At 38.9% G+C, this 26,768-nt stretch overlaps 2 protein-coding genes across 3 annotated transcripts; one reads left to right on the top strand and one right to left on the bottom strand.

Annotated features, from left to right (window-relative positions):
• Positions 1-4: 4 nt before the first annotated feature.
• Positions 5-6,669, top strand: traf6 (TNF receptor-associated factor 6). 2 transcript variants are annotated; one of them, XM_042434149.1, is made up of 8 exons: positions 5-88; positions 1,308-1,633; positions 1,922-2,072; positions 2,808-2,966; positions 3,085-3,156; positions 3,621-3,698; positions 3,817-4,140; positions 4,473-6,669. In XM_042434149.1, the coding sequence occupies exons 2-8, from the start codon at positions 1,308-1,310 to the stop codon at positions 5,076-5,078; spliced, it is 1,716 nt and encodes a 571-aa protein (XP_042290083.1). In that variant the 5' UTR covers positions 5-88; the 3' UTR covers positions 5,079-6,669. The 2 variants fall into 2 exon arrangements, with proteins under 2 accessions (XP_042290083.1, XP_042290152.1); XM_042434218.1 differs by lacking the exon at positions 5-88 and adding an exon at positions 96-194.
• On the bottom strand, positions 5,179-26,642 carry trpm5 (transient receptor potential cation channel, subfamily M, member 5). The gene is made up of 26 exons (XM_042433917.1): positions 26,571-26,642; positions 24,609-24,676; positions 23,279-23,435; positions 23,010-23,190; positions 22,376-22,542; positions 22,056-22,233; positions 20,539-20,603; positions 19,918-20,103; positions 19,483-19,582; positions 19,163-19,281; positions 18,015-18,362; positions 16,371-16,514; positions 13,956-14,079; positions 13,603-13,748; positions 12,684-12,796; positions 12,488-12,589; positions 11,737-11,995; positions 9,457-9,575; positions 9,146-9,278; positions 8,839-9,013; positions 8,542-8,710; positions 8,224-8,402; positions 7,917-8,049; positions 7,491-7,563; positions 7,250-7,340; positions 5,179-7,094 (listed from the first exon to the last, which is right to left on the bottom strand). The coding sequence occupies exons 1-26, from the start codon at positions 26,595-26,597 to the stop codon at positions 6,946-6,948; spliced, it is 3,705 nt and encodes a 1,234-aa protein (XP_042289851.1). The 5' UTR covers positions 26,598-26,642; the 3' UTR covers positions 5,179-6,945.
• Positions 26,643-26,768: the final 126 nt, after the last annotated feature.

Here is a 26,768-nt window from a genome sequence, read left to right as displayed (position 1 = left end):
CCCTAACAGGTTATCTTTGATGACGTTTGGAAAAAAAAAACAGGAAATTCTGTAGAAACGAAAAGTTCGAGACGTTTTCAAGGCAAAGGTGAGCATAATATAACGATATATACATGCTTTTATAGACACAGTCAGTGTTTGAATGCTGCTGTTGTTGCTGAGGAGGACGTGTGTGATTGCTGCCTGCTGGTTTGGTCAGTATCTCTCTTTTTTTAATCGTGTTTAGCACTGTCGATTTCAAGTTTTGAGTTCCGCATCCAGGGGCATGACTGGTCCCTTAAGTGACAACGTTGTCATCACTATTTAACGTGTGCAAGAGATTTGATTTAATTTATTTGTATTGAAATAAGTTTGCGACATTCTGCGTCAGTACACCCTAATAGCTGTTGAACCACAGTAGTTAGGGCCTTGATGAGTAGTGCTAATTATGAAAACTAATGACCTTAACGTTATTTCCCTTACAGATGTCGCTTTACCTCATTTTAGAAATTCACAGTGCCAGTGAGCACTGATCTAAATAACTGTTAGTTACAGTGCCCACTCCTACACGATATATTCTTCAATCTTACGTCATTTAATAACAGTATGAGTAACAGTGGTTTCCATGCCTACACATCTGAAGCTGTGCTTTTACTAAATTGATATAGCTCTTTAATTGTGTTGATATCATTTTTTATCTCGACGCCACAAAGAGATACCATGACCAGAAAAATAATATTCAACTCAAATTCAAGATTCAATACTATTATTTATATATATATATATGTATATATATACACTAATAAAACACTTTTTTTTAAAAATCAATACTGTATTGCCGTTTCAGTGTAGTTGATAGAAAGTTGATTTGGTGACCTTACTCAAAACAAAAACAAAAACAAAACAGAAACCTCAAGACATCACATCAGCAGACTGAGACAAGTGTTAAAATCATAGTTGAGCTTCATCAGTCAATTAAGCCTTTATGCGTAGAAATGATAGGCCTAAATGATCAAAACAATTAGTGGATTTATGGAAATTTAAACAGCAAAGTAATTTTTGAGTCATACAAACAAACAGACCAACATTAAGTGTTGTCCATACCAGCACAATAAAATTGCATCCTAACACCCTGTGATATGGAAAAATATTCTAACTGTCCTAAAAAGACGAGTCTTTTCTGAGCTTTCTTCAGTCCTGTAATAGTGTTGACCTCACACTTAAAAGAAAAGGGAATAGTTGCTGATGCCAACTTGAAAAAATGATGAATATATACACGTAATACTTTATTTCCTGACATTTTCACCTTTTTGTCCTGCTTTCCACAGATGTCTTGCTTTGTTAGTAATAAGGGGAGTTTGGAGGAGGACAGCTATGAGGGAGCTGTTGGTGGAGAGCTGTCCGGCTGTGCCTTGGCGATGATGGAAAAGGAACAAGAATCGATGCTCAGCCCCTCAGAGAGCCCTGGTACCTTCATCAGCAGCAGCTCCAGTAGTCTTCAGGCTGCTACCCCTGTCCAGGGCTATGACGTTGAGTTTGACCCACCTCTAGAGAGTAAATATGAGTGCCCTATCTGCCTCATGGCTTTAAGGAATGCCATCCAAACACCCTGTGGTCACCGTTTCTGCAAGAACTGCATTGAGAAGTCCATTCGGTATGCTATTGCGTAACTGTCTTGAGAATATTGAGCGCTAATTTAGGTTTGTAATGCACTTTATTAACAACAGCTCATTCTTGAAGTTATTTATTATAACTATTATTTCTTTGTTAGCAATAGCAGCAGAACGATCTGTCTTATATGCCTTCTACTATAAATAATGTGTAAATATTGTAACATTTTGATCAAATCGCAGGCTTTCCTGCTCAAATATAAGCAAAGGGCACCAAGTGATAATCATAAGGCTAAATCTAAAGGATTGCTTGTCTTCATCCTGCTATACAGTGACACAGGACAGAAGTGCCCTGTGGACAACGAAATGCTGTCACAAGACCAGCTGTTTCCTGATAACTTCGCAAAACGGGAGATTCTCTCGCTAACTGTTCGCTGTCCGAACGCTGGCTGTGCTGATAAAATGGAGCTCCGACATTTAGAGGTAAGAATTTTTAAAGGATACGTTCACGAATTTTCAAGTTTGTCTTCAAGCAATAGTCAGGTTTCCGTATGAACAGTGAAACAGGTTTTGCTCGCTGTAATCATTCCTCCTGTCCATACTGGCTATTAAGAGACACAGACCTTGTTACATGCTAAAAACATTCCAGACTTTATTTGAAGTTAATATGAGGTTTCAGCAGTCTGAGGTGAGTTGAGCTGATATATCTTCAAATGTTACAGTCTTTTAAGTACAGAATTGCTTTGTGTTACTCCCTCCTCTGCAGCTCAGTATGAAAACACTGTCTTTGGAAACCATAGAGCGCACTGACTCAGGTGTTGGCTCAGTTTGCCAAAGTGCTTAGCTTTCTATCTAAGCCAAAAGAAATATTTTTTTTTATGCTTTGATGTATGAATGAAGCACTGTGCAGCAACTGCAGATTGATGCATGTCTCAACATTTTAAGAGGCAGTCAGTACAGTACAGAGGATGTCAAATTTTTATGAATTAGCAAAAAACACTTTCACATCATTTTGTATTTTTCTCTGACATATGGGCACAGTAATGGGGTGAAAGGGACTTCAGGGGCTATGACACTATTTCTTGTTATGGCATGTAATAAGTGAATACCTGCATCTTCCTCTGGTTTAGACGATGACATTATTATATGTGGACCGCTGCTGTCCTACTACTGAATAAAATCAAATGCATTGTTTCAATATATTGTTTTTTCTTCCAGAATCATGTGGCACAGTGTCAGTTTGCAACTGTGCCTTGCCCGCAGTGCCAAAAGTCTGTGAGAAAAAGCAACGTCGAGGAGCATATAACTGTTGAGTGCCAAAGGAGACCTGTGTCGTGTCCAGATTGTGTGGCGTGCTTTGTGTATGAGGAGAGAGAGGTACCGTTGACTCACTCATGACCCACTCCAGAATAGTTCTCCCAGAAAAATGGTTTAGTTTCACTGTGTATCAATGAGGATTAGTTTCCTTACAATCTGGTTTCTGTCGCTTTTTCAGCTTCATGAGCAGCAGTGTCCCTTTGCCAATGTCACGTGCCAGTACTGTGAGATGGTTCTCATCAGAGACCAGGTGAGTGAGCGCTGCATGAGTAATGGCTCCATTCCACCTAGGTGTGTGGTTGTTACCCTGGTATCGGGTAAGCACACTGGCATGGCCTACTGGGACTTTACATGTATCAGTTAAAACTGTGTTTTTACAGCAATGACAAGTCACAATGTCTGCTGTCAAAAAATGGTAAATCAAAATCTTTACACTTGTGAATTGTTAATCATTTAGCCAACTTCTGTCAACAAGAACTTCTCTTTTGTTTGAACAATGGGGAACCTTTCCTGTGCAGTGTCACAGCTCATGTGGATACACACTGATTCCACAATAGTAACTGTAAGTGATGATGGTTGAATGATTTTCTGTAGGAGACAGGAACTGAGTTGTTTCCAAAAGGTTTCCCTCATTGACTTTGTTATTATAGTAATAACATGTTGAAAACCTGATTTGAATAAATAAATATGAATGAAGCTGTTATTTTTTTTCAGATGGAATCTCATTGTGATACAGATTGCCCAAAAGCACCCATCGCCTGTAACTTTAGCACCTTTGGATGCAAGGAAAGGGTAAGTTATCAAATTTACACTGTTGTGACAATCCTTGAGAACCTGCTTGTTACTAAATTACTAGTCCTTTTAGTCAACCAGACCAAATATAAAAAAGAAAAATTGTGTTCCTCCGTAGATGCAGCGCCACAACCTGGCTCAGCACATGCAGGAGTTCACACAGATGCATATGCGCTACATGGCAGAGTTCCTGCGTGGCCTTAGCCTTAATGGCACCACACCAAAATCCCTCTGGGCGCTTGGACATTCTGTTCCCCCTGAAGACCAAGGAGCTGCAGCATCAGCATCAACCTCTAGTGGTTCCAGAGGATCTGCAGGCTGCAGCAGCAACTTTGCCTCATCTCAGCCTAGTGAAGAGATGCAGAGGCTCCGGGAGATGGATAAACGACTGGTAAAACAGGATCACCAGCTGCGTGAGCTCATCATCCTAAAAGAAACGCGGGTATGGGAAGTCCTTTAGCCTCAGAGTAGTAATATGTGTGTGCGGTTTGGTGCCTGAGTGGTTGTACGTAAAGGAATACCTTTAAATATATATTTTGTACTTTCTTTTTTTATTAGCTCTAGTAAAAGAAGACGTGAGCCATGCCTTTATCAGTTATAGATTTATATTTTTCTTCAAGGCAAGAGTTGTGTCTTCTTTTCTTTTCCTTCTGTTACAATTGTATTGCCAGCACATTGTCTCTACCTGTTAAAGCACAGACATTTTAGATCTTCTCATGATTGTCGTTAAGCCTGTGTTTGTAATTTAAAACTATTGTCACATCTCTTCTTCAGGCAGGCCAGCTTGCAGAGCTCCAGCGTAGGGTGTCTGTGCTGGAGGAGACAGTAAAGGAGCTGGAGGTCCAGCAGTGCCACGGTATCTTCATCTGGCGCCTCAAAGGTTTCACTGCCCACTTACGAAACCAAGAAGCAGGCCTACCAGTAGTTGAACACAGCCCAGGCTTCTACACAGGTCGTCCAGGCTACAAACTGTGCCTGCGCTTACACCTGCAGACCCCCAACGCCCCACGCTGCTCCAACTACATCTCCCTGTTTGTCCACACCATGCAAGGATCTTTTGATGGGCAGCTGACCTGGCCGTTCCAGGGCACCATCCGACTCGCTATCCTAGACCAGGGCCCCGAAGGTCAGCACCACATGGAGGTGATGGAGACTAAGCCAGACCTGCAAGCCTTCCAGAAGCCCACCATCCAGCGTAACCCTAAAGGATTTGGCTACGTGACCTTTCTGCACCTGAATCAGCTGCATCAGAAAGCCTATGTTAAAGATGACACTCTTCTTATCCGCTGTGAGGTCACACCACGTTTCGACAGTATCTTTCACCGTGAGGGACCAACAGTACAACCTAGAGGGCCCGAGGCCTCAGTTTCAAGGGACTAAGGTCAAACTGACATCTATGGGATCACATACTGAACCTTTGTCAGTCATGCTGAATTATCAGTACAGTACATTTCCCAGTGTTTCAATACTGCTTGATTTATTTTAATGGTTGAACATTAGGAGGAAGAAAATTGGTGTTCATACCCATTCAAAATTTTGACAGTGCAAGTATGCTAGTATTTATTTGTTCACCATTTTTTGTTAATGTGATTTTTGTTTTTCAGAAATTTATGCAATCATTATATTTCAAATAATTTTAAATTGTAAATGTACTCACACCTGTATGGTACAAACTTTCAGAAAGCCTTGTATGTTCAGCAGATAGGAGCTGAAAATACCTGTTTGAAATGTCCATTTGCAACCTGCAGACTGAATAAGGTTTTTTTTCTGGGTTTTGGAGACAGCACTGAATGTTAAAGATACCCTGTGGAGTTTTTGACCACTAGTGGCTTGTTCTCAAAAAGATTTTTTTTCCCATTCACAGTTTTTTTTACAAAAAAAATATTACAAAAGACGTTTTTGACCATGTGTGCAGAAAGTCAGTTGGCTTAGCTATTCAGGGACTCTAATGTGCATGCACTGTGGACCCAAAAACATGGAAACCTGGACAACCTTTTCTGTGTATGCGCCAGGTGAGCAACTTCTTTGGAATTAATGAGGTGCCATCTTGGAACACGGTATCCATTTCTCAGTGATTGAACCATGAAGCAGAGGATTATCATGTTAATTGGAGAGAGTGAAGCTGCGTTTAAGGCAAGAACATATATATGACGTCCCTCCATTTTTACGATATTCCACTGATCGACATTTGATGATTGACATTTTATTGTGGTGGTAAAATGGCAAACAGCATAACAATGTGCTAATAGAAACTGATGTAAAAATGTTTTATGAAGAAGGAAATGCATTCAAGACATTTTTGAGCTTCAAGAGTACGTACAGTACATCTTGATGAGAAACACTGTCTGTAAACATAACTGTTTGATTTCAAGAAAATTCCACGGGGTACCTTTAAGTTATTTTATTGTAAGAGAAAGTAACTCAAAACACAAACTGCTTTTGGATTTTAGCATGCCATACTTCATTACTTTTGACTGTATTTGTATTTTGTCATCAGCAAAAAAATGACAGCACTCTTTGAACTCGGTGGGCCCTCTGTCACCAGCTTTCATCACTGCTGTAAATTTTTGCTGAATAGTACAGCTGTTACAGTCAGTGAGTTGCTCTTTTAGCTTTTAATAGAGTTTATGGTGCCTTTCTCACAAGTTCCTGCCTAATGTGATCTGTGTAGAGAAAAAAAAAACATGAAGTTAACTTACTACTGTATTTATCAATAGTAGATAAGAGTTAGTAAGCTAACGTCATGCATCAGTACTTTAAAACAATATGCTGCCCGGTTAGGGTTTACAGCTGTAGGTAATAGCCTGAATTGTATTTCCTGTCTTCTTTTTGTGCCTTTAGTATTGTGATGGCCTTCCACTGTGTAAATAATGATCAATATTATCATTGTAATACATGAATGGTTGTTTGCTCTATAAGAATTAAATATACAATACTGAAAAAACAACTATTAAAGTATTTACTAATCACAGCCAAGCCTACTTAAACACATACTCACCGTAGTATCTATCATTTAATGTCTTCTACTCACTTGGGCTATATAATATATGAGGAAAAAATATTATTATTGATCATTATTAAAAACCAGGAGGACATCTGTTGATACCATATAATTTTATTAAATCAAATGCAAAACCAAAAGTGCCCATTTCCTCCAATTATATCATCATACCTTAGTATATTAAAAAAAAAAGACTTATAGTATTGTAATTGGCTGGCTGTATGCTACCAGCTAATCTTATTGCTTTTATTCATCAATGTAAGGAAACTTTTTGTTAGCTCCATATCCTGGATGACCTGGTCTGGCTTCTGCTCCTTCTTGTTTGGCTTCTTTCTCTGGTTGACTTTGAGGTGCCTCGTTGCTGTGGCTGCTTGCCTTGCAGCCTGCCAAAGACACTGCCATTTTGTAGCACATGAAATAACATTGAATTATATCAAAATACGAGGATATAATCATGCAAGAGTACAATCACATGATGTTACTTATTATGATTCTCATTTATTTTTCCTATTGTTACCAAATTTGTGTTTCTGACTGCCTCTTAACTCACCTGGAGCTCTCGGAGCGTCTTTCCCACACTTCAGTGTGCTCTTAGCAAAGCACTCCGCCATCCAGGACAACACATCTACACAGTATCTGACCTAGAGACAAATCCACAGATGACTTAGGGCTATGTTAACTATCACTGTCTGTCAGATTACTTACAAGCTAGATTTTTATGTGAAATAGGAAATTAGAAAAATGCAACCTGATTATGTGTCAAATGGTGTTCAGCACTTTATAAGTCTTACCTGAGCTTCCAGGGCTGCCAGTCGTTTCTCTTGGTCCTTGAACCCACCAACAATCCTCAGCAAGCTCTGGACCCTTGGTGACAAACAAGCCTTGATCAAAATCTTATAATAATACAAATGTACCAAACAAGTATTAGATTAGACTGACTGGCTGTACCTATCCCTATTTAAAGCTGCATTAATCAATTTGGCCACAAGGGGACAGAAGACCTTGAAATCAAGCTAGAGTTTGATGCTGGGCAGGTAGTGTATAGCTGGTTATCAGAGCTTGTTTTATTTACTGATTAATTCTAATTAATGCAGCTTTAAAGAAACAAAAATAGTATCATCTAGTCAATCACCAGGTTATATATCCAGCTCTATGCTATTATGATTATAGTCTATGACCATGACACAGATAACCCAAGGAAAGACAATGGCGGTTACTTTGAGGAGGTACTCTTGAGTCTCTCCTCACTGCTCTCCCAGTGCTGCCGCTCCAGTTTGGCCAGGTAGTTTTCTTTCTGCACCGTCTCCCATGTTATCAGCCTCTGGTCTAGTCCTGCTGGCAGCTCTCTCTCTGGTAAAAAAAAAATATATATAGATATACATACACACAAACACGGAAGCAGTCCAACAACCAGATAACCAACAGGCAATTTCCATGGATAAAGTAGGCAAAGGACACTGTGATAAGATAACCACACTGTGGGTTTGCAAATGTCCCTTGATAGAAATATGCTGAACTTCATACCAAGATGCTCCTGTTTGGACTCAGGCCGTTTGACAAGGCAGAGGAAGAGCTGAGAGAGGTGGCTGATGATGATGAAGGGTGGAGCCAGTGCTGGGCGGCTGTGGTACTCCACGATCAGGTTGTATCTCTGGAACTTCCAGAAAATGTCTGTGTTGCCCTGCACTACCTGGAAGGTGTAGCTACAATTTGGAAAAGAAGAACAAAAAGCTAATTATTAGCTTCAATAAAATCAGGATATGTGTTTCTTCTGATATACAGTATTTTTCTTCTTTTCCATGAGTAGCTTTTGATTGTATTTCAGGATTCTCAACCCCTGACCTGAACATGGCAATGAGCAGGTTAAGTAGCAGGACATTGGTGACAAGAAGGAAGATGACCAGAAGCAGGATGACCAGCCAGTTGGCATACACGTTGGGACATGGCGGCCGTAGGCCTTTGATAATCTCCTCTGAGTCATCGGTGCAGTTAATTTCAGGCATACGAGCAGCTGTATTCCGTTAAATGAAAGAACAAGGAAATTAGATCATAAGACATGAAATTCAGGCCAACAGAAAGCCAGCCCTGCATCATATTTACAGTGAACAAATATAGAATTTGCAATCTACTGTAATTTACCATCTATTTCCTCCAGTGGGATCTGGCCGAAAATGTGCAGGTAAGGGCGATACAAGGCTCTGCGAAACACCCAGTCAATCCTTGGGTCATTGGGGTGGAGAAGAGCCTGGGTGGCCACGCCGTACGCAATGAGCCACACACTCAGGAAGAATAGGAAGAAAAAGACGTCCTTCATCTGAAAAGAAACAAAGTTTTCATCGTCTTTATGGGTTACACAAGGTCTTTGCTATCTCGATTTATGAACATACACATCACTTTGTATTGTCATGCCATAAATGCTTTGATAGTAGTGCTTTGTTTTACTCACCATTCTCTCCACAATGATGATCTTGGGGCCCAGCTGCTTATGAATGGCAAAGATGTGGATCAAACGTAGAGTGAATACCATGAAGTCTATTGCCAGAACTGTCCTTCCTGCCTCATAGGTGCCTTCAGCCATCCTGCAAAACCAAAGAAAACAGACATTTCTCACTGTGTGATTTACTTATTTCTACCCTTTTTCCCCTGTTCCCAAATTCTTTTGTTTACTTTCTAGTCTCGTGTCTAAATCTTCATACCTTGTAACTTACAGCCTCCAAACTGCTCTGTAATATTGTCTTATAAAAAGTGTCACCTTACCTGCACGATACTCCGACAACAAAGAGTAAGATGGCAACCATGTCGCACTTGTTCCAGTTGTCCTCCACATAGAGTTTGAACTTCTTCAAGATGCTCATCTCTTCATCCGTAAAGAAGCTCTGCATCACAACAGATAGTTTATATATTACTATAACACATAGTCATTTGTAAATTTTTGAAAAATCAAAAAAGAAATGTAGTGGCATTTTTCTTTCTGTTGTACGAGCCTTGCTTTTATTTTTAATTCTATTTATTTTTTGTTAACAGATGTGTGCTTAGTAGGATTGGTAATTTGAGCAAAATTGACACAACATTTGTTTTGTTATGACATAAATTAAAATATACTGGATACAAAGTATAAGTATACAAGTGTATGGACATCATAAGTCTCTTTCATGCTGTTGGTTCAAGAAAATGGGACTAAAACATATGTTTCATTTGGTACATAATAAATCAGTTTTAAATTTAAGTTTTTAGTTTAAAATTTGTTATAAAAGTTGTGTGCTACTTTAAAATTGGCATTTAACATGTTGAAATACAGTATTCACATACTGAGCAGTTCTGGCGATGGAAAAAAAATCTGCTTTAGTAAACATTATCAACGTTTTTTAACCATCAATTTTGTCTGAACTGTTTTTTTTTTCTCTTTTAGAGCTAAGCAATACATTTCTCATGTTTGCATGCCCTCTGTCAGGTCATGCAGTGGAGCCACATTCAGACACATCTGCGGGGCCAAAAGGGAGTTAGCAAGTACACAGCCTTGCTGCTTTAGTAGCACCTGCAGTGTCATTCTTCTGAAATGCCTTTTACACCTAGAGTGTAAGGTTTACTCTCTCCTGTGGTTTGAACGAGGCACCTGTAAGTGCTCCAAGAATCAGTGCTTGATCCCTAGATGGCATACTTGGTTTGAAAACAAGCTGAAGGCAGTATGATGCTTTTACAAAGTGACACACTGGTGTGTAAGCCCTGACTGTCATACCACAAAGGCCAACATGACAAGAAAATAACTAGCTAACTAACGCCAACTACAGCAACACAAGAATGACCAGGATGCAATGATAAACAACCAAATCACATCTGTTGCACGACTGTATACATTTGAGATCACAGGGTCTTGTCAATGTACTATGGAATATAATTTGTCTTAATCAGCCTTATCATAACCGCTAATTCTACTTCTTATAGATTTTTTTCACTTCGGACAAAAAATGTAATTATAAAGCAGGATGGGACTGTGTTCTTTCTTCCTGTATACACACAACACTGCTGTCTGACCTTTTCAGGACATAAATAGTTTGTAAATACAGATGGAAGATTCTGTGAACAAATAATATGATGTAGAATTAGAAACTAAGGGTAGACCAACTATGAGTGAAATTATAATTATCACAGATGTATTACTATTAGCTAAATTTTAGCCAATAAGGCAAAAATAAATTCTGTATAAATAACAATAAAAATGTATGTCTGGAAACATGCACTGTTGGCACAATGTACAGAATTGAAAATCCTCAACACACATGTGAACCAGCGAGGTCTGCTGATGTAATGAGCATCCTCATTGGTACCAACACACACCAATTCATGCAACAACATATTAGTTGTCACAACTATGTGAGAGTGAGCAGCCTTGCACCAGCCCATCTATCAGATTCAACCCTAACCTTGTTCTAACAGGGGCCCCTGTGGCGTTGTCTTCTTTAGGGACAGGCATGCACCCCAGAGTCATCTCTTTGAAGGCACAGAGGCCCCGCTGGGCTTGGTAAAATGCCATGCCAGCCGAGTATAGCAATGTGGTTCTTTTTTTGGAAACCTGCGCTATAGTTCTGTTCAGCTCAGGGACTTCCTGAGGTGCACAGTGAAAAAGCGACCTGAGGGAACAGTGGTGAAGGCCTGTCTCATCTGGGGCTTTTGTGCCCAAGGGAGGAAGGCTCAGTGGAATCAGCGCAATAAGGGATCATGCTTGTCTGACCTCACAAGCTCACTGGGAGGGAGTCAGGCAGAGAGGTGAAAGGCTCATGAATCCTTAAAGCCCCAGAGAGAATGAGCTTGTTGTAGCAATTCACATCACCTCCTACTCAGATGTGTCTGATGTGTCAGGCCTGAACACTGTCATGCAAACAGAGCTAAAAGAAATGACAATACTTCAAAATGAGTGTCCCAGTGCATAGGTAGATAGATATGGTTCCTTAAAAAAAACACTGAATAATGATCAGAGGACTTAGAATATGTGTGCAAATACAAAATGGAACCAGTGGGATTGAATGCTTTGACAGTCACCTGTCGAAGTTCCTCCAGCACCAAGGTGAAGACCCAGAAGTAGAGTATAATCTCTGGGGCTCCAGGTCCCAAGGGCGGCGGTAGGCGGAAGTCCAGCAGGAGCACATAAGTGAAGAGGCAGAGGAAGGCAAAGTACATGATGACATTACCAAGGAACACAGTGACAGCAGCACTCCAGAAGCGACGCCAGCGGCGGAGCAAGAAACGCCACCACACTGAGGCACAGCTTTGAGCTGCTGGGCCTCCAGCTGGAGAGTCCCTGGAAAACAAAGAGTAGGAAACACATTTAAGTATTTCTCCAACTCCTTTTACATACAAAACACAACTAATAAGAAATAATGATCTATATATAGAGTTTATCCTGTCTTCTTAAACTGGAGCATGGGAAGATTTTTGATGTTGTTTAAACCATTGGATGGTTGGTTGGTTGATGAAGGTTGGATATTCAGATTTTATGTTATAGTTTCACTTATGTAGTTTATTTTATTTGTGCCTCTGTGACAGGTTTTAGCATGTCTTCAGCATATTTACGTTATGTAGTTTATTATGCTTATTTTATATTTAATATGCTTATTATTATGTTCAAGTTGTTCTGTGTTGTATGACTATTTTTCCTTGGGGAGAAATGAGAATAAGAGCAAGACATTTAACAATAAAACAAATAAAATTATGCTTAAAGTTAACAATTTAATAAAGATATATTTTAATATTACTTAACTACAATTTCATCATTATTTGTCTACAAACTCACAAAGAGTCATCATCATCTCTTAGCAGTAGAGCGTCTTCTGTATCCAGACTGTCCAGTTCCACAAACTGCTCTCGACCATTACGATTATCCAGCTCCTCATCGCTGAGAAACACACATGATAGTGTCAGCGCACATAACAAAGAGACACATGGGCACACACTGTATATCCACGTGACTAAGAAAAAGGATGAATCACCTGAACTTTATGAGGTTGGTCCAGATGAGAGGTGGACAGAAAAAAGACACCACAAGTTTGGAGATGGCTGTGTCTGTTGTCATCGCTCCCCACCAAATCTTTGTGAGGAGAGCCTGCAGTAAAAGTTGAGTTTTTAATCATAATTTAGCTTCAAATCACAAAGGGTTTTGTATCAGTGAAAACCTAACTTGTGTGTACCACAAGAGGGCACTATAAGCCTTAGAATATTTCTGCCTTTCCGTCTTGTGACTAAATCCTTAAAAGTATCTTATGGTGAGTTAGCCTAACTGTTAAAAAAATGTTATTTCTCCCTTTTGATCAAAACATTTCACATGATGTGTGGGCCATTTCCTTCTCCACAGCTGTACAGTAGCAGTAAGGTCACTTAAATGATGGGACACCTGATGCTGAGTCATGGGTCTTTTATAACAGTAAGATCCAGTAAAATACACATTATCTTGACACATCAAACATGCACTGAATTTTAATTAACAACTACCCATTTTAAAGGCTATATTATTCCAACTGTGTGCTTTAAATGAAATATTACCTGTCTGTCAAGGGTTTGCTGCATACTAACTTTCATTGCTGACACTGAATACCAATTAACTATCAACGATGACTTTGTAATGACAAGGACGTCTGTTGGAGGGATGTTTAAGCAAAACTGTGCACTGAATAGGATCCAGTGAAATGCATATCTAATGACATGCAGTACCCTGGAAAAGTTTTTAATTACTGCAGGGCAACTTATTGCACTTATTAACAAAGTATTCCATTACAAAAAGCAGCAAAATAAACTACTGTTGTCATCAAAGGCACGACATGTTAAAACTGTTGGATGCAAGTTAAATATTTTACAATGGCTGAATCAGTTACACTGGAGCCAAATGAGCATATGGACGTGTCTCCTTGTTACCTGAACTCCATCATGGGCAAAGAAGGATTTGGCATCTGCCTCTGTTGCCAGGTTAAGGACTGTAGATTTGCTCCAGCAGTGTGTTCTCCTCACTAACAAAGCATAAGCCCTGTCTTCACTGTTGGAGTAACACTCTCCAAAGACATCTGCCATGATACAGGAACAGCATGTCAACCATTCAGCTACATTCAAATTCATATTTTATTCCCTTCCGGTGGGATCTGTTTGTGCTTGTGGAAGAAACTCCTGGTTTGAGATCAGTGAAAAAAAAAGACACCTACATCTTTTGCTTGTTTGACCTTTACTTCTGATTACACTGTCAGCTGTTGTCATGGAACAGTTTAAGTACTCACCAAGGGCAAACTGCTCATACTTGGCCTCCTTCATGCTACGTGCAGACTCAGCCTCAGATTCCAGTCGTGCCATCTCTTTCAAAATCTTACAACCCGCCAGCGCTGCTGCAACAGCCTCAGGGCCCTGCAGGATTAAAAGAAAGCTGGATCCAAGAAATGGGTCTGAGAGTGGGATCTGAGAAATCTAGTTTAGAATTTTAGAGAGCTTCATCTTTTGCATCTAAATGGGGTGTGTCATGTGCATCTGGCTGCAATTAATACATTTTCAAGTTCACCTGCTGTTTCTAAAGGCCCGTGTAAATTTAAACTATGCTCACAAACAGTATATAATTAATCTTTCCCCTATGTTTACCGACAGCACTGATGTGAAAAAAAACTTTAACAGTGTCAGAATACATAAATATCTTAGATTTAGTTGTTGTCATGGTCTATATACTAAAGATCTCAGTTTAAGTGGGATAGCAGGTTACAATCCTGTGTTTTTTGGTGTTGCAATTTTTTACAACCTTGGACTCAACCAAATACAGTCTCACTTTGGAAATGACTAATGTGGTGTTTTTCACAGAAACAGAGAAAAACTACCTGTACCAATGTTTTTTTCAAATGGAAATCACTGAAAGAAAACAAATCTGAATATATTCTGGAGCTTTTGTAAATGTTTGGTAGTTTGGCAAAGTATATGTGATTTTTAGTCAATAGGCTGAGACATACCCTAAACAACTGATATGCTTCAGAAGTATAAGGAATATCAATAAGGAATATATAATTTGATTTTTTTAGGGTAAGTTTATTCACTTTTTTGCCAAGAACTAAATGAGAAGATTCATACCACTCTCTTATCTGTCCGTTCAGAATAAAGCTAAAGCTAGAATACTGTTAGCTTAATTTAGCCCAAAGACTGGAAACAGGGAGAAACAGCTAGCACTGCTCCCTACCCTGGCACATAACCTCCTATAAAACCACAATTTGTCATTTTTACCCTTTGGTTTTTGTACAGATTAAACAAATTGAGTATAATATGTTAATTTGAGAGGTGCTGGTAGGCAGAATATCTTTAATTTTGGAAAAAGCCATGTTAGCTGTTTCCCTCTGGTTTCCAGTCTTTATGCTAAGTTAACCATCTCCTAGCTCCAGCTTCATTTTGAACAGACTAATCTGAGAGTGGTATCGATCTTCTTCTCTCACTCTCAGCAAGAAAGCGAATAAATGTTTATTTTCAAAATGTTGAACTATTTTTTTAAACTCAAACTTAAACTTAAACTTGTTTGTCACATATACATGTGAAGACCAAAGAAGGAGGGTGTTTATAGGAACAAGAGAGCCAAAGGATTCCCAATGTACTCTTTTATATACAAAGAAAATCTTTAGCTGATCCTTTCTGGTAAGATGGCATCATTCTACATTTTGTTTAATGTATTATATTATCATTTTCTAACAGGCAAAGGCCCTACACTTTGTTGCAGAATCATTTGTAGGAATAATATGAAAAATTTGCGCATGAGGAGCAACATACTAAAACAGAAGGTTCTCCATTTGAAGTTAGTCTGAGTGGTGTGGACCTAATACCTCTTTGCTTGAATCATCAAAGATATTTATACATCACACTGTATAATGTTACTCCTGGGTTCATATTAAATTGAGATATTTTGCTAGCATAAGCCAGGCTGCTAGGATAATTGTGATGAGGCCTTCAACATGAGCTACTTCAAGCAATCAAATTATGAATGCAGATATCCCAGCCAATGTCTGAGTGGTAAAATGATTTGCAGTGAGGGGATGTACACACACTGAATGCAATTACCATATTTTCAAATACTGTTTGAAATAAGACACAGTAAAGGAGCACATCAGGGTGACCACTTGTGAGATAACAGTAGGCTAATTGGTTCCCTTAGTTCGGGGAAGGGCAATAAATAAATGTAAGGTGCCTTGAAATGTTGAAAACAAAGAGCAATTATCATTGATTGATGTCATTTAAACTATTCATAAAGCATCAATCCCATGTCAGGGCATATTTCTCATTAACTTAATCAGGATTTAGATACGCTTGCACTACCTCACCGTCCGTTGAATATACTGCCCCAGCAAGCAGCATGACCTTCATTTGAATAATGTTCTTGGAGATAAGATAGCTTTTTAGTTTACCTCAGTTCTTGATAAATATGCCGCTTGCTGGGCCCTTTTATCTAGAGTGACATTTTCATATGGCAGGACTGACCTACACCTGCACTGTGCTGGCCCACATCCCTCTTGTTCACACTGAACACAGAATACAAACAAGAACAATATAATTCAGCTCACTTCAGTATTGGTATGAGTAGTATTTGCCAATGCCAGGCACATTTAGACTTTTATTGATTGAGCTACACAGTATTGAGCTGAAGCTGAACTGCCTAAGAAGCTGACAAGACTGACCATGGCCCAAAAGTAGTTAGCCATCTGCTGTCGGTTCTGAAGGACAGCCCAGAGGAAAAGATCCCTCCAAGGATGTTCGCAGCGCTCCTCTAACTCAGCCAGGTTCTTCTGGCTGTGGAACAGTCGACCCTTCGCCGGCTTCTCCTGGAGCACACACAAAATGCACCACATGTGATAAATATGTATTTAAGAAAGAGCAGTTGCACACAGTTTATATTATGTGCAATTATTACATGAGTCATTAAAATCTGTGCCAATCATGAATTCAAAATTAATTACTTCCTCTGCCAAGGAGGTCATATTTTTCTGGTAGTCTGTCTGTCTGTGAAAAGGATATGTAGGTATCTATGGTAGGTACCTGATGTGTCTTTCCTGCTGCTCAGTTGTTGTTTTTTATGTTAACTTTTAACCAATTTGTTTATCTGTGTAAAGTTTTTTGAGTGCCTTTAAAAGTGCTGTATGAATAAAATGTTTTATTATTATTACTATGTCAAAAATGCATGAACTGATTTTGATGCAACACGTTTTAAACTGGCAGACCTTCAGAAAAAAAAAAAAAGTTTCGATTTTGATTGTGATCTGGAGCTAGAATGATATTTTCTGAATGATCTTTTTTAGCTATACAGCATGACACACACAATATACAATGCACAACATAGAGGAATAAGTAATTGCAAATCCTGGAAGCATATTAACCGAATCATATCTTTTAACATAGCAGCATGTTTTGTTTGCAATGATAATTGGTTTTAGATAAGGCAACTTCATAGAATGTGCATAAAATAACATTAGATTGTTTCATTTATTACATGACTATGTCCACATTGTGAAAAATGGCGTGTTATTTCACTTATTGATTAATTTTTTGTTTTGTTCAATTTCAAGCTGTATTTTTCCATGAGATATAATACCAGCCACCAGTGGTTCCTGACCTGGAGGTCAGGGCCCATTTAGTGAGTTCTGAGGAGTCGTTAGTTAACTAACAGTTACAAATTACATAGTTCTGCTACACAAATGACCCTCATTTTTTCTTGACTTCACTCTCATCACTGTTTTTTTTGTGAAAATAGAGATATTTTACTTCTACCAAGTCTCATGTAATGGTCTCTTGACTTCCTGCTCCTCCCTGTTGACTTACACCATATTTTGGCACAAAAAAACACATGAAGCAAAAGAGAGATCATTCTAAAGTGTTAACCACTGGAATATCAGTTTAGGAGAGAAAGACTGATTTGTTAGGAGGGGCAGAAAGGTAGAATTACTTGAAAAATTGTGAGGCCTTATTGATTAGATTTTATGAAGTCACCATCAAAGATTCAGTTTTCCAGGAAGTGAGTTTACCATTAAGTCTGTCTATTGTCTATTTCATTATATGTTTCAGGCCTCTAACACTTACTCAAATGAAATAATCTCAGAGGGTTAGAATGGAAAATCACTCTTTGCTCACAACTCACAGATATATTCTAACTGTGACACAGGGTCACAAATAGACGTTGCTTCATTTTAAGGTGTCACAAGCCAAAAAGGATGGATACCACCGCCAGGAGCAATACAAGATTGGATTTAATTCATCAGTTGAAAGGGTTGCTTATTGAGTGCAGTATTTATGATTGACTTAATCTGTGGAGACACTATATCACTCACTGTGGGAATCTTTTGGTAAAAGCCTTTGCAGGAGTCATGGAGAAAGTCTTTCAGCACTTTGGCGACCTCATACAGGGTGAAGCGGGGTTTCCGGTCCCCCTGCTCAGGCGGGTGGTGCCCAGGAGGGCCGGGTGTCCTGGCAGCACCAAGCAGAAGCTGTTTCTCCTCATACTTTTTGAGGAGCAGGTTGTGGAGGAGGCTCTTCTCCGACACAGACCAGTAGAGCTCCTGTAGACGACCGTAGGTAAGGAACTCACCCAAGTTCACACCGTTGTCCACAAAGAGGCGCACAAAGTCAGGCTTGTCATTGATCAATGCATCCATCATCACCTCTTCAAGGTCGCATGCCTGCAGGGATCATGTTTCAATGTTAGAGCGACTCATAAAGCAACTGTCCTCTCTTCTTCCTAGTCAAAAGCTTTTTTAATTGTCAGATTCTACAGTTTACAGTGGTTTGCCACTCTTATATTTGTGATATCTGAAAAGTCATAGTCCCTTTCATACTGCTTGAATACAAATTTTGACAAATAAAAGTAAAACTGAAAGATATGCTCATGCAAAATTGATTTTTTAGGGATGGCAAGGTCGGGCCACCACTCCACACAGAAATTTCTTTTTATAAACTATTGGATGGATAGCCATGAAATTTTGAACAGACATTCATGGTCCCCAGAGGATGATTCCTACTGACTTTGGAAACCCCTGACTTTTCTTCTAGTGCCACCACAAGGTTGACATTTATGGTTTTTAGTTAAATGTCTCGACAACTGTTTGATTATTTGTTGTGAAATTCGGTGCAGAAAATGAATTGTAATGACTTTGGTGGCTTTTCATCTAGAGCCATCATCAGGTCGAAATCTTAATCTGTCTAATACTTTGGTTTATGACCAAATACCTGCAAAAATAATAACCCATAAACATCAGCTGAACCCGGTGAATACTACCTGCTACCTGCATGTTAGCACTGCTGCTAGCATGCAGATGCTAACATTTAGCTCAAACCACTGCTGTTCCTGGCATTCCCATCAGCCTCAGTTGTACTTGTTGTTTTTTTTAAACCTCACTGAATGTTGCACTAGAATGTCTGATGATTTTAATTACCATAATGACAAAAACCTTTTAATTAAATTACCATGTTTTTGTCTCACCTTCCACTCCACATCTCCATTAAAGATATCACTCTTGGCAATGTCTACTCTGTTCCAGGCCACAGCCAGCTTTAGTTCATCAAGGAAGTCTTGGGCTTCCTGACTTTGGCTCTTACAAGCTGACACACACACACACATGCACACACACACACACACACACACACACACACACACACACACACCACACAAAATGTCAATAGGATCACAAATGCTCAAATGTCAGGGTTCTATATCCACGTGTCAAGTCACAACAACTGTAATTGTACAGCCTCAGAAAATTGCAAGTTTCTTGATAACATATCTCACAAGAAGTACTTTACCCTTGACTAGAGCTTTGAGGATGACCGTGTCCAGCTCGGAGCTCTCCTGTTCAGGGTCATGGACAGTAAGGAGATGCCCGTGATCCAATATCTTCTGGATCTGATTGGCAGGTTGACAGGCAGTCATTACATATCTTATTTCATTTGAGTGAAGTAATATGCAATTTTATAATCGCTAATGAATTGTTTTCTCAAATTACAATCTCTTTGCTGCATGTTTCAGCTTGAAAAAAAAACATTATTTGCATTTTTTCCTCCTCATTCATATTCTTAATTAGGTCATCACATACAAATTTTGAAGATAAAGATGAAAATCCCACTATAGCTGCCCTCACAATCTTTCCCAGTCTGCCCCATTTTTCTGGCAATGTTCAAGTCTTGTGATGTGCATATCTGTGTATGTGCCTGCCTCCATGCTGCGCACATCGCTCTCACCAGCTTGACCCAGTTACTGATGTCTGTGCTGTGGTGGGCATTTGGAAAGGTGTCCAGCAGCAGCTCATGAACACTGTCCGTATCCCAGCAGCCCCTATTCATCAGCGTGACGAGGATGTCAGCCACACCTCCTGAGCCTGCCAGAATCAGCCATGGTGTCGAATTGCCAATGCCTTTATACATCCGCTACAGAAAGGGACACAATGTTCAGACTTGTAGACAAATTCACGAACTTCCTCATTTTCACTCAAAATGAAACTTAAACAGAGAATTATATTGATCAGTGTTAGCTGTAGTCTATAATCTCTTCGGTTATGGCTCTCTTTATGCAAATAAATTGGTGGCTCTGACATGCTTTCAAGCCAAAGAGATTACTTTTGTGAGAACAGAGGAACAGAAAGAAATCATTTGTTTCTCAGTCTGGCTTTGGCCTTCTCCTTCATGACATGGCACAACCAAAATTTGATTCAGAGCCTAATTCTCAAGTCTCAGCCACTGTTCAAATCCAGATTGTGCACAGTTATATAGCCAAGAGATATATGAGTTTCAAAAGGTCACTTTGCGGTCATGTTTTTGAAGTTCTTGTATATCTCAAACAGCGTACAGTGAAATGAGACCAACCTTTAGGATCCTGGGTTCCCCGTGGACCAACAGACACAGGACAGGGATCTCAAAACTTCCTGCACCTGCAAGCAACAAAGTCAATTTATAAAAATAACCGTTGTCTGGCCAAAGTATTTTGGTTCGATATAATGACAGAATTCTGCATTTAAATTGGACATAATACTGCCGTCATTTCCAAAATTTTCTCAGATTGCATCATTTGAGCATGGTGAAGAGCAAAAACTATCCAGTATTTCAGTATTAAACAACTTAGAGCAGAGAAAATAAAATAAAATGATTATTTCATGTTTCATATCTTGTCAATCATTTCACAGATCCTAAGACTGGGAACCACTATATTAATTTAAAAGAAAAAAAGTTGATATATAGCTCAGGATATTGCTTGATGTGAAATATTAGACTGGTGAAGTGTGTGCACCCACTAGACTAGCCTTAGCATACTTCCTGACTACTCCCACTGATTCTAATCACTGTCAGTGACAGAGGAGTTTGTCACAAGGTGCATAAAATGTGCTACGGTTTCCCTGGAACAATAAAACTACATTATACAACTTTGCACAATGGTAGCAGACACTACGAGATAAATTGTCCCCATTTTGTTTGTTTTCAGGCTATTTTGCTGATTGACAGTTGGTGGCAGTTACGTGCGAAGAAGCATAGCAGTCTTGCAGGCAATGAAGAAGACTGCAAGCTAGCAAACATGGATGTAAAAGTTGCCAATTTAAAATGTTTACATAATTGAGATGATATGAAAAAGAAAATGCATTCAATGCATTTGTTTGACTTCAAAGATAAACATTTTTTTGGTGAAAATTAGTGGATGCAAACATAATTTCATTTTACAAGAAAACTCCACACAGTACTGTACCTTTGTGATGGAGTGCCAGTTATCTGTCTTAACTTTTTATTTTATTTTATTTTAAATCAAAGGATACAAAAGGAGTCTAACACAAAAGCACACAAAGATCTAACACTGGTGGGACTGGTCAGAAGCCCATAATTTGTATTTCAATCTTTAAAATTTAAATTTATTTTTTTTTACTTCACACGAGCAGTGTCAGAGCATAACTGACATATTAAAAGAACTGAGTAGATGCATTTACTCTACTCTGACAATTTTGAGGCAATGCGAATCTATTTCACAACAACTCATTTGGAAACATTTAGTGGTGGACATTTTATATTGCAAATTAAGATTTTACCATATGAACCATATGAAGAGCTCATAAAATATGAAGCAGGGCTTTTTTACTAAAAACTACCAGTGTATGAAGCAGCTACCTGAGCTATGTACCACACCACAGTGAAATAATGCTTTATGCATCTATAATTTAACATTCTCAAAAGGACCATTTGTCAGAATGAGTACTTCTATCCTTTGGATATTTAAGTACATTTTACTGCTTATATTTATTTAAAGTCTGCGTAAGTAAATGTAAAGACAGGATTTTAACATTTAATGGAGTTATTCTTTTTCCATTACTGGTTCCAAGAAGTGACCGAAAGGGTTTTACCTCCATAACCAGTGCGCTGAAGAGAAATGTGTTTGAGCAGCTTCATTCTCATTTCGCTGGTGGCTCCTGATCTGTTTGGATCCTCCTCCACCAGCACAAAGTGAGAGTGGTGGCTGTCCAGGGAATACACTGACCCATGGGGTAAGTCCTGTGGCTTGTATACTGCTGGCTCATCCACCTTAAGATCATGAATGCAAGTACGCCAAAAACCACAGGACAGCACAAAACACATAAATGTTAAAGATGTAAATACTTGCTCATACAGTAGACATTGCTGCCAGTTTTTATTAGCTCTATATGAGTTGTGTATGTACAGAAACCTTGGCAGAGAGTAGTGCCTCTCGGTTGTGGATCATGTTCCAGGGTGCGATGCCAATTGCCACTACGCGAACTTTAGAGGAGGTGCTGGCCAAGGAGTGATCTCGCACTGCCTGGCCCAAGTGTTTGGTGATGCCAAAGCGAAGGCCGTTAGTCAAAATCCATGCCCCTGGTGAACAGAAAAGCACTTGCATGTGTGTGTTTATGCGGTATAGATTAGCTTTTCCGCATTTGGTAGCAAGGCCCACAGGGACTAATGAGTCACTATAATGTGTATGTATCAAACTAGATAACTGTGACCAGGGTTACGTAATAAAGCGCTGTGCTATATGTAGTGCTATTTAGAATATTGCCTTATATGGTTATAAACCATGATGGTCTAGTTATCTTAACATGCATTACAATTAATGGGAATATTTTACTAATGATGCAATTACCAAAACACCTCCAAACCATGAATGAAGATTTCCTGACTCTAAGTACTTACAGAAAAAATAAGATTTTATATATCTAAATGAAAGACAGGCCTCAGTCTTGGTGATGTGTATATTTGCTACCAGCAAATAGAGGGCATCAGAGAGCCCATCCTTGATCACTGACTGTTGGTTAGACAAGCCAAGGCTCCTTGGTTTTCACCTGTGCTCTGTGCAGCCTTCACAAGTCCTTTTCTGAGAGTGTCCCTGAGCCAGGGCTTCATCTGAAACAGCTCATCTCCTCCCACCAGTTCCACCACCAAGTGTGGAGGAGCAAGACCCCACTCTTGTGTCAGCATCTGGTAGATCAGCACTGGGTCTGTGTTGCTAGACACCCTCATAAACTGCATAGAAGGAGACAAGTCGATATGACAATTATTTTATCATCTATTGCCATGGTGTAACCTACAGCATTATGTCATCTAGTCTAACCTTTCCTCTTGTCTTAGAAGAGCCAATGAAGTCAATGTCGCCCACTCTTCCAGTTGACCAGTGACTCTTCTCCATTTTGATTCTGCTGGCCAGACCCCTGGCTACATTCTCCATGGTCTCGTCCACAGTAGAGCAGCATGAACAGCCCAGGAGGACACTGAAAGTGAAACACATTTAATTGATGTTTGTATTGTATCTTATAAATCTTTCTTAACCATGATTAAAACATCTCTAATGTATCTGGAATCACCTGTAACCTCTCTGGTCTTGCACTCCAATAGTGCTGAGAGCACCTAAAGAGGCCTTGTCATCTTCAAACACAAACTAAAGACTTGCCTCTTAAAGAGTATCTGCACTTACATATTTTTAGTGTCTACTCTTTTTATCAGCTGTAGTTACCTCCACCAAAGAGGTTATAATTGTCCCATTTCCTTCCAAAAACAACTCCTTTCAGTGAAGTTTGTTAGAAAGTAAGCCATGGGTCAAAGATGTAAAGAATACTGTAAGAAACACTTAATGTTTTTGATCCTGAACTGCAAGGCGTAGAGGGATTTCTTGTCTCCAGAGGAATCTTTCAGTACAAGTCCATTTCAAGCTAAATCTTTCACCATAATGCATTTTTGCCATCAAATAAAAACCTTATTTTCTAGGTTTTTCAATATTCCTCCTACTAGTCTTACCCAGTTGTCACTAATACTTGGATGATCCTGAACTAATATTAATCTTCTTTTGTTGTTGTTGTTTTTAATGTCATATAATTTTCTTTATGTTTTAATAAAATTAATTAGATATCATTTAAATATAACCTAACTTTCTTTAATCTAACTTTAACCCTCACTTTCATCCTTGTACAGAGACCTAATATTCAGGGTAAGCAGTTCAATATTATCGTTGAATGTATTGATGCAGATCCAGATTAAAATTATTTTAACTAATTTAAAGGATTTTGCCTTGTTGGATGTATGTCTGAGGCTTTCCAGTTTTGCTGCTGTGTCGCTAATATACTGTATCAAGAATGTAGCACTTTGCTCTGCTTTTTTCTCTGTATTTAACATTTAATTAAGTATTCTTTTCAAGGAAAGTACGACCGGCTCTCATGAATAATTTAAATGGAAAACTATACTTGAAATTAGTTTAGGCTTGTTAGTCCAGTACAAATATTTGCTTCCCATTGCACATCTTCCTCCAGTTAATCACTGAGCTGATCTGGTTCCTTGCAAATGTTTAATTTCAGTTGGATCTGGTAGTGCATTATGCTCAGCACTTTGTTTCAAAGAAGAGCTTTTGTTGTCTTTGATGTCCATAGACACATACACGTATGCGCACACACCTGTGCTCCTCTGACCACTCCAGTACATCCCCGCATCGCAGGCATCGTGTCTGCGGTTGCAGCGTCCCCTGTAAACAAATGAATACACAGATATTATGCCCATTTTCCACTAAACCCATTATGACTCACTCACCACTCTTTTCACAGATGGAGAAGGTTCTTAGAAGTACTTGTGGTCAATGCAAAGTTGGCAGAATTTTCATCCTCGCTTCATATGCAAAGTGCTGCCTGCCTGATGTTTGAACTAGAAATGCACAAAACACTGCCACTCATATACATGAAACCAAGCAAACTGGGCCACAATACTGCAGGCTCCCACCAGAACCCCTGAGCATAAAATCCCTCTGATACCATATCATTTGACAAAAGAGTATACAGGTTTTTATTAAGCAGTCTGGATTGTTAAGAATGTGCTTATGATACTATGACATGGTTTGTATGTAGTTATTGTTTTACAATAAAAAACAGCCACAGTCTGTTTATCTCTGACTGATTCGAAATAAGACAGATTTCAGAAAGGAAGCTCATTCATTATTGATAAGATTATCCCTTTGCCTGAGTGAACACAGGCTTTTATCAGTCAGTCTTATTTGCATGGGCACTTGAGCTGCTTGTGAAAGATGATTAAAACAAAAATGCAACACAAGTGCACATTTCTTTGACAAAAAGCAGCAACCACAATTGTTGCCTTGAATTTAGGAATGTGTTTTAATAGTTGTGGTGCAATGGTTAACACACAGACTGAAAGTCAATTTGTGTTAAGCCATCTGATTTAATGTTAAGGGGAGCAGCCTGTTGTGGAAGCCTTTATTTGACTACAGGTCTGAGTTTGAGAGGGAGAAGTCTATTGGACATGCAAACAGGACGATTTGCATGTAAAGGTAGAGGAAAGGATGCCCAGCTGTGTGAATGTGTGTGTGTGTGTGTGAGTCTCACCTAAACACACACCCATTCGTGCACACACACACACACACACTTTACATCTTGCTTGAAGTCTGGCATGATGAACTTCAATTTTCTCAATAACAAGAGAGGATTTTCCTGGATGTCTGAGTCTATTTGTGTACATTAGCACTGCAGTTGCAGTATATAAGTAAGCGTTGAATTGTTCGGCCCCAGAGTCTCTCTTAGACACATATAGAAAAACATTCCTTCTTTTAATTTTAAAAGATATATTCTTGGGGGAAAAAAGTAGAAATATAATTTTTCAACATCATTATTTGTTATTTGATATTTGATATCAACACTTTGCAACATTGTAAAATCCAATAAACCTTGTTGAGAAGCAATATCACTGAATCTGACTGAGCATCTGGTAATAAATATTTTGCTATGAAAATGCATACTGAGGAGCAAATAATGTAGAAAGTGAAGTTTTAAAATACAACAAACCCATCTTTTCAGTTTCTGAACTTTTTATCTCATGGTAAAAATTCAATCTTTAACTTAGCTATTAGAAAAGAGAGGTACGATGTTGCAAATAAAAAAGTGCAAGTCTTTGCAGGAATGGATTGATTATGTTTAAGAGGGAAATGCATAAAATATGCATCTACATCTGTAAAACTTGTAAAGAGGACACATAAATAAGTGCATCTCTTTGTTCCAGTTTTTTTCTGCTTGATCTACAAGTTAAACTATTCAACAGTTTGATTATATTATAAATCTAAATATTCAAATTGATTCCATACTGACACAAAAATATATAAACTATTCTATCATGCAGCATAATCATATGATCATTTTGTTCATTTTCATTAATGCTTGTATTGACTATTCTCATATGGCATTATTTCCTTCGACAATATAGGGTTGAACCTGTGTGTGATAACAGATGCACCTTTATGTGAACACATTTGTCATTATAAACAATACACATTTTAACTTACCTGAGAGCATCTTTCCACATAGCTGTGTTTAGACTCCCTGTTTAGACAGAAAAAAAGTTACATTGTACATACTCACCAGAGGTGTGCCTTGTCTGTCCTGCATGGCTGCGATGAACACTCCTCTCCTCCTGCTTACCTGCACACGGAGGTTTTCTTCACAGCCCTCAGGTGAACCACCTGGGCCATGAGGAAGTGATGCAAAGGTGGGGCTTTCCCTCCAGCCAATCCCAAACACTGCTGTGCACCATTACTTTGCATGTTAATCAGCTACTGT

This window comes from Thunnus maccoyii, chromosome 1, assembly GCF_910596095.1.
Source record: "Thunnus maccoyii chromosome 1, fThuMac1.1, whole genome shotgun sequence".
Taxonomy (NCBI): Eukaryota; Metazoa; Chordata; class Actinopteri; order Scombriformes; family Scombridae; genus Thunnus; species Thunnus maccoyii.
This window is presented reverse-complemented; position numbering and strand designations above follow the sequence as displayed.

Excerpts from the sequence above, each read along its gene's own strand:
- trpm5 (XM_042433917.1), bottom strand. The coding sequence starts at position 26,597 with ATGCAGGACAGACAAGGCACACCTCTG. Across the intron at positions 9,279-9,456 it reads GTTGTCGGAGTATCGTGCAG|GATGGCTGAAGGCACCTATG; the intron begins GTAAGGTGACAC and ends TTGGTTTTGCAG. Across the intron at positions 7,564-7,916 it reads CTCAAGAGTACCTCCTCAAA|GGTCCAGAGCTTGCTGAGGA; the intron begins GTAACCGCCATT and ends TTTGTCACCAAG.
- traf6 (XM_042434149.1), top strand. The coding sequence starts at position 1,308 with ATGTCTTGCTTTGTTAGTAATAAGGGGAGTTTGGAGGAGGACAGCTAT. Across the intron at positions 2,073-2,807 it reads TGGAGCTCCGACATTTAGAG|AATCATGTGGCACAGTGTCA; the intron begins GTAAGAATTTTT and ends TTTTTCTTCCAG. Across the intron at positions 3,157-3,620 it reads TGGTTCTCATCAGAGACCAG|ATGGAATCTCATTGTGATAC; the intron begins GTGAGTGAGCGC and ends ATTTTTTTTCAG.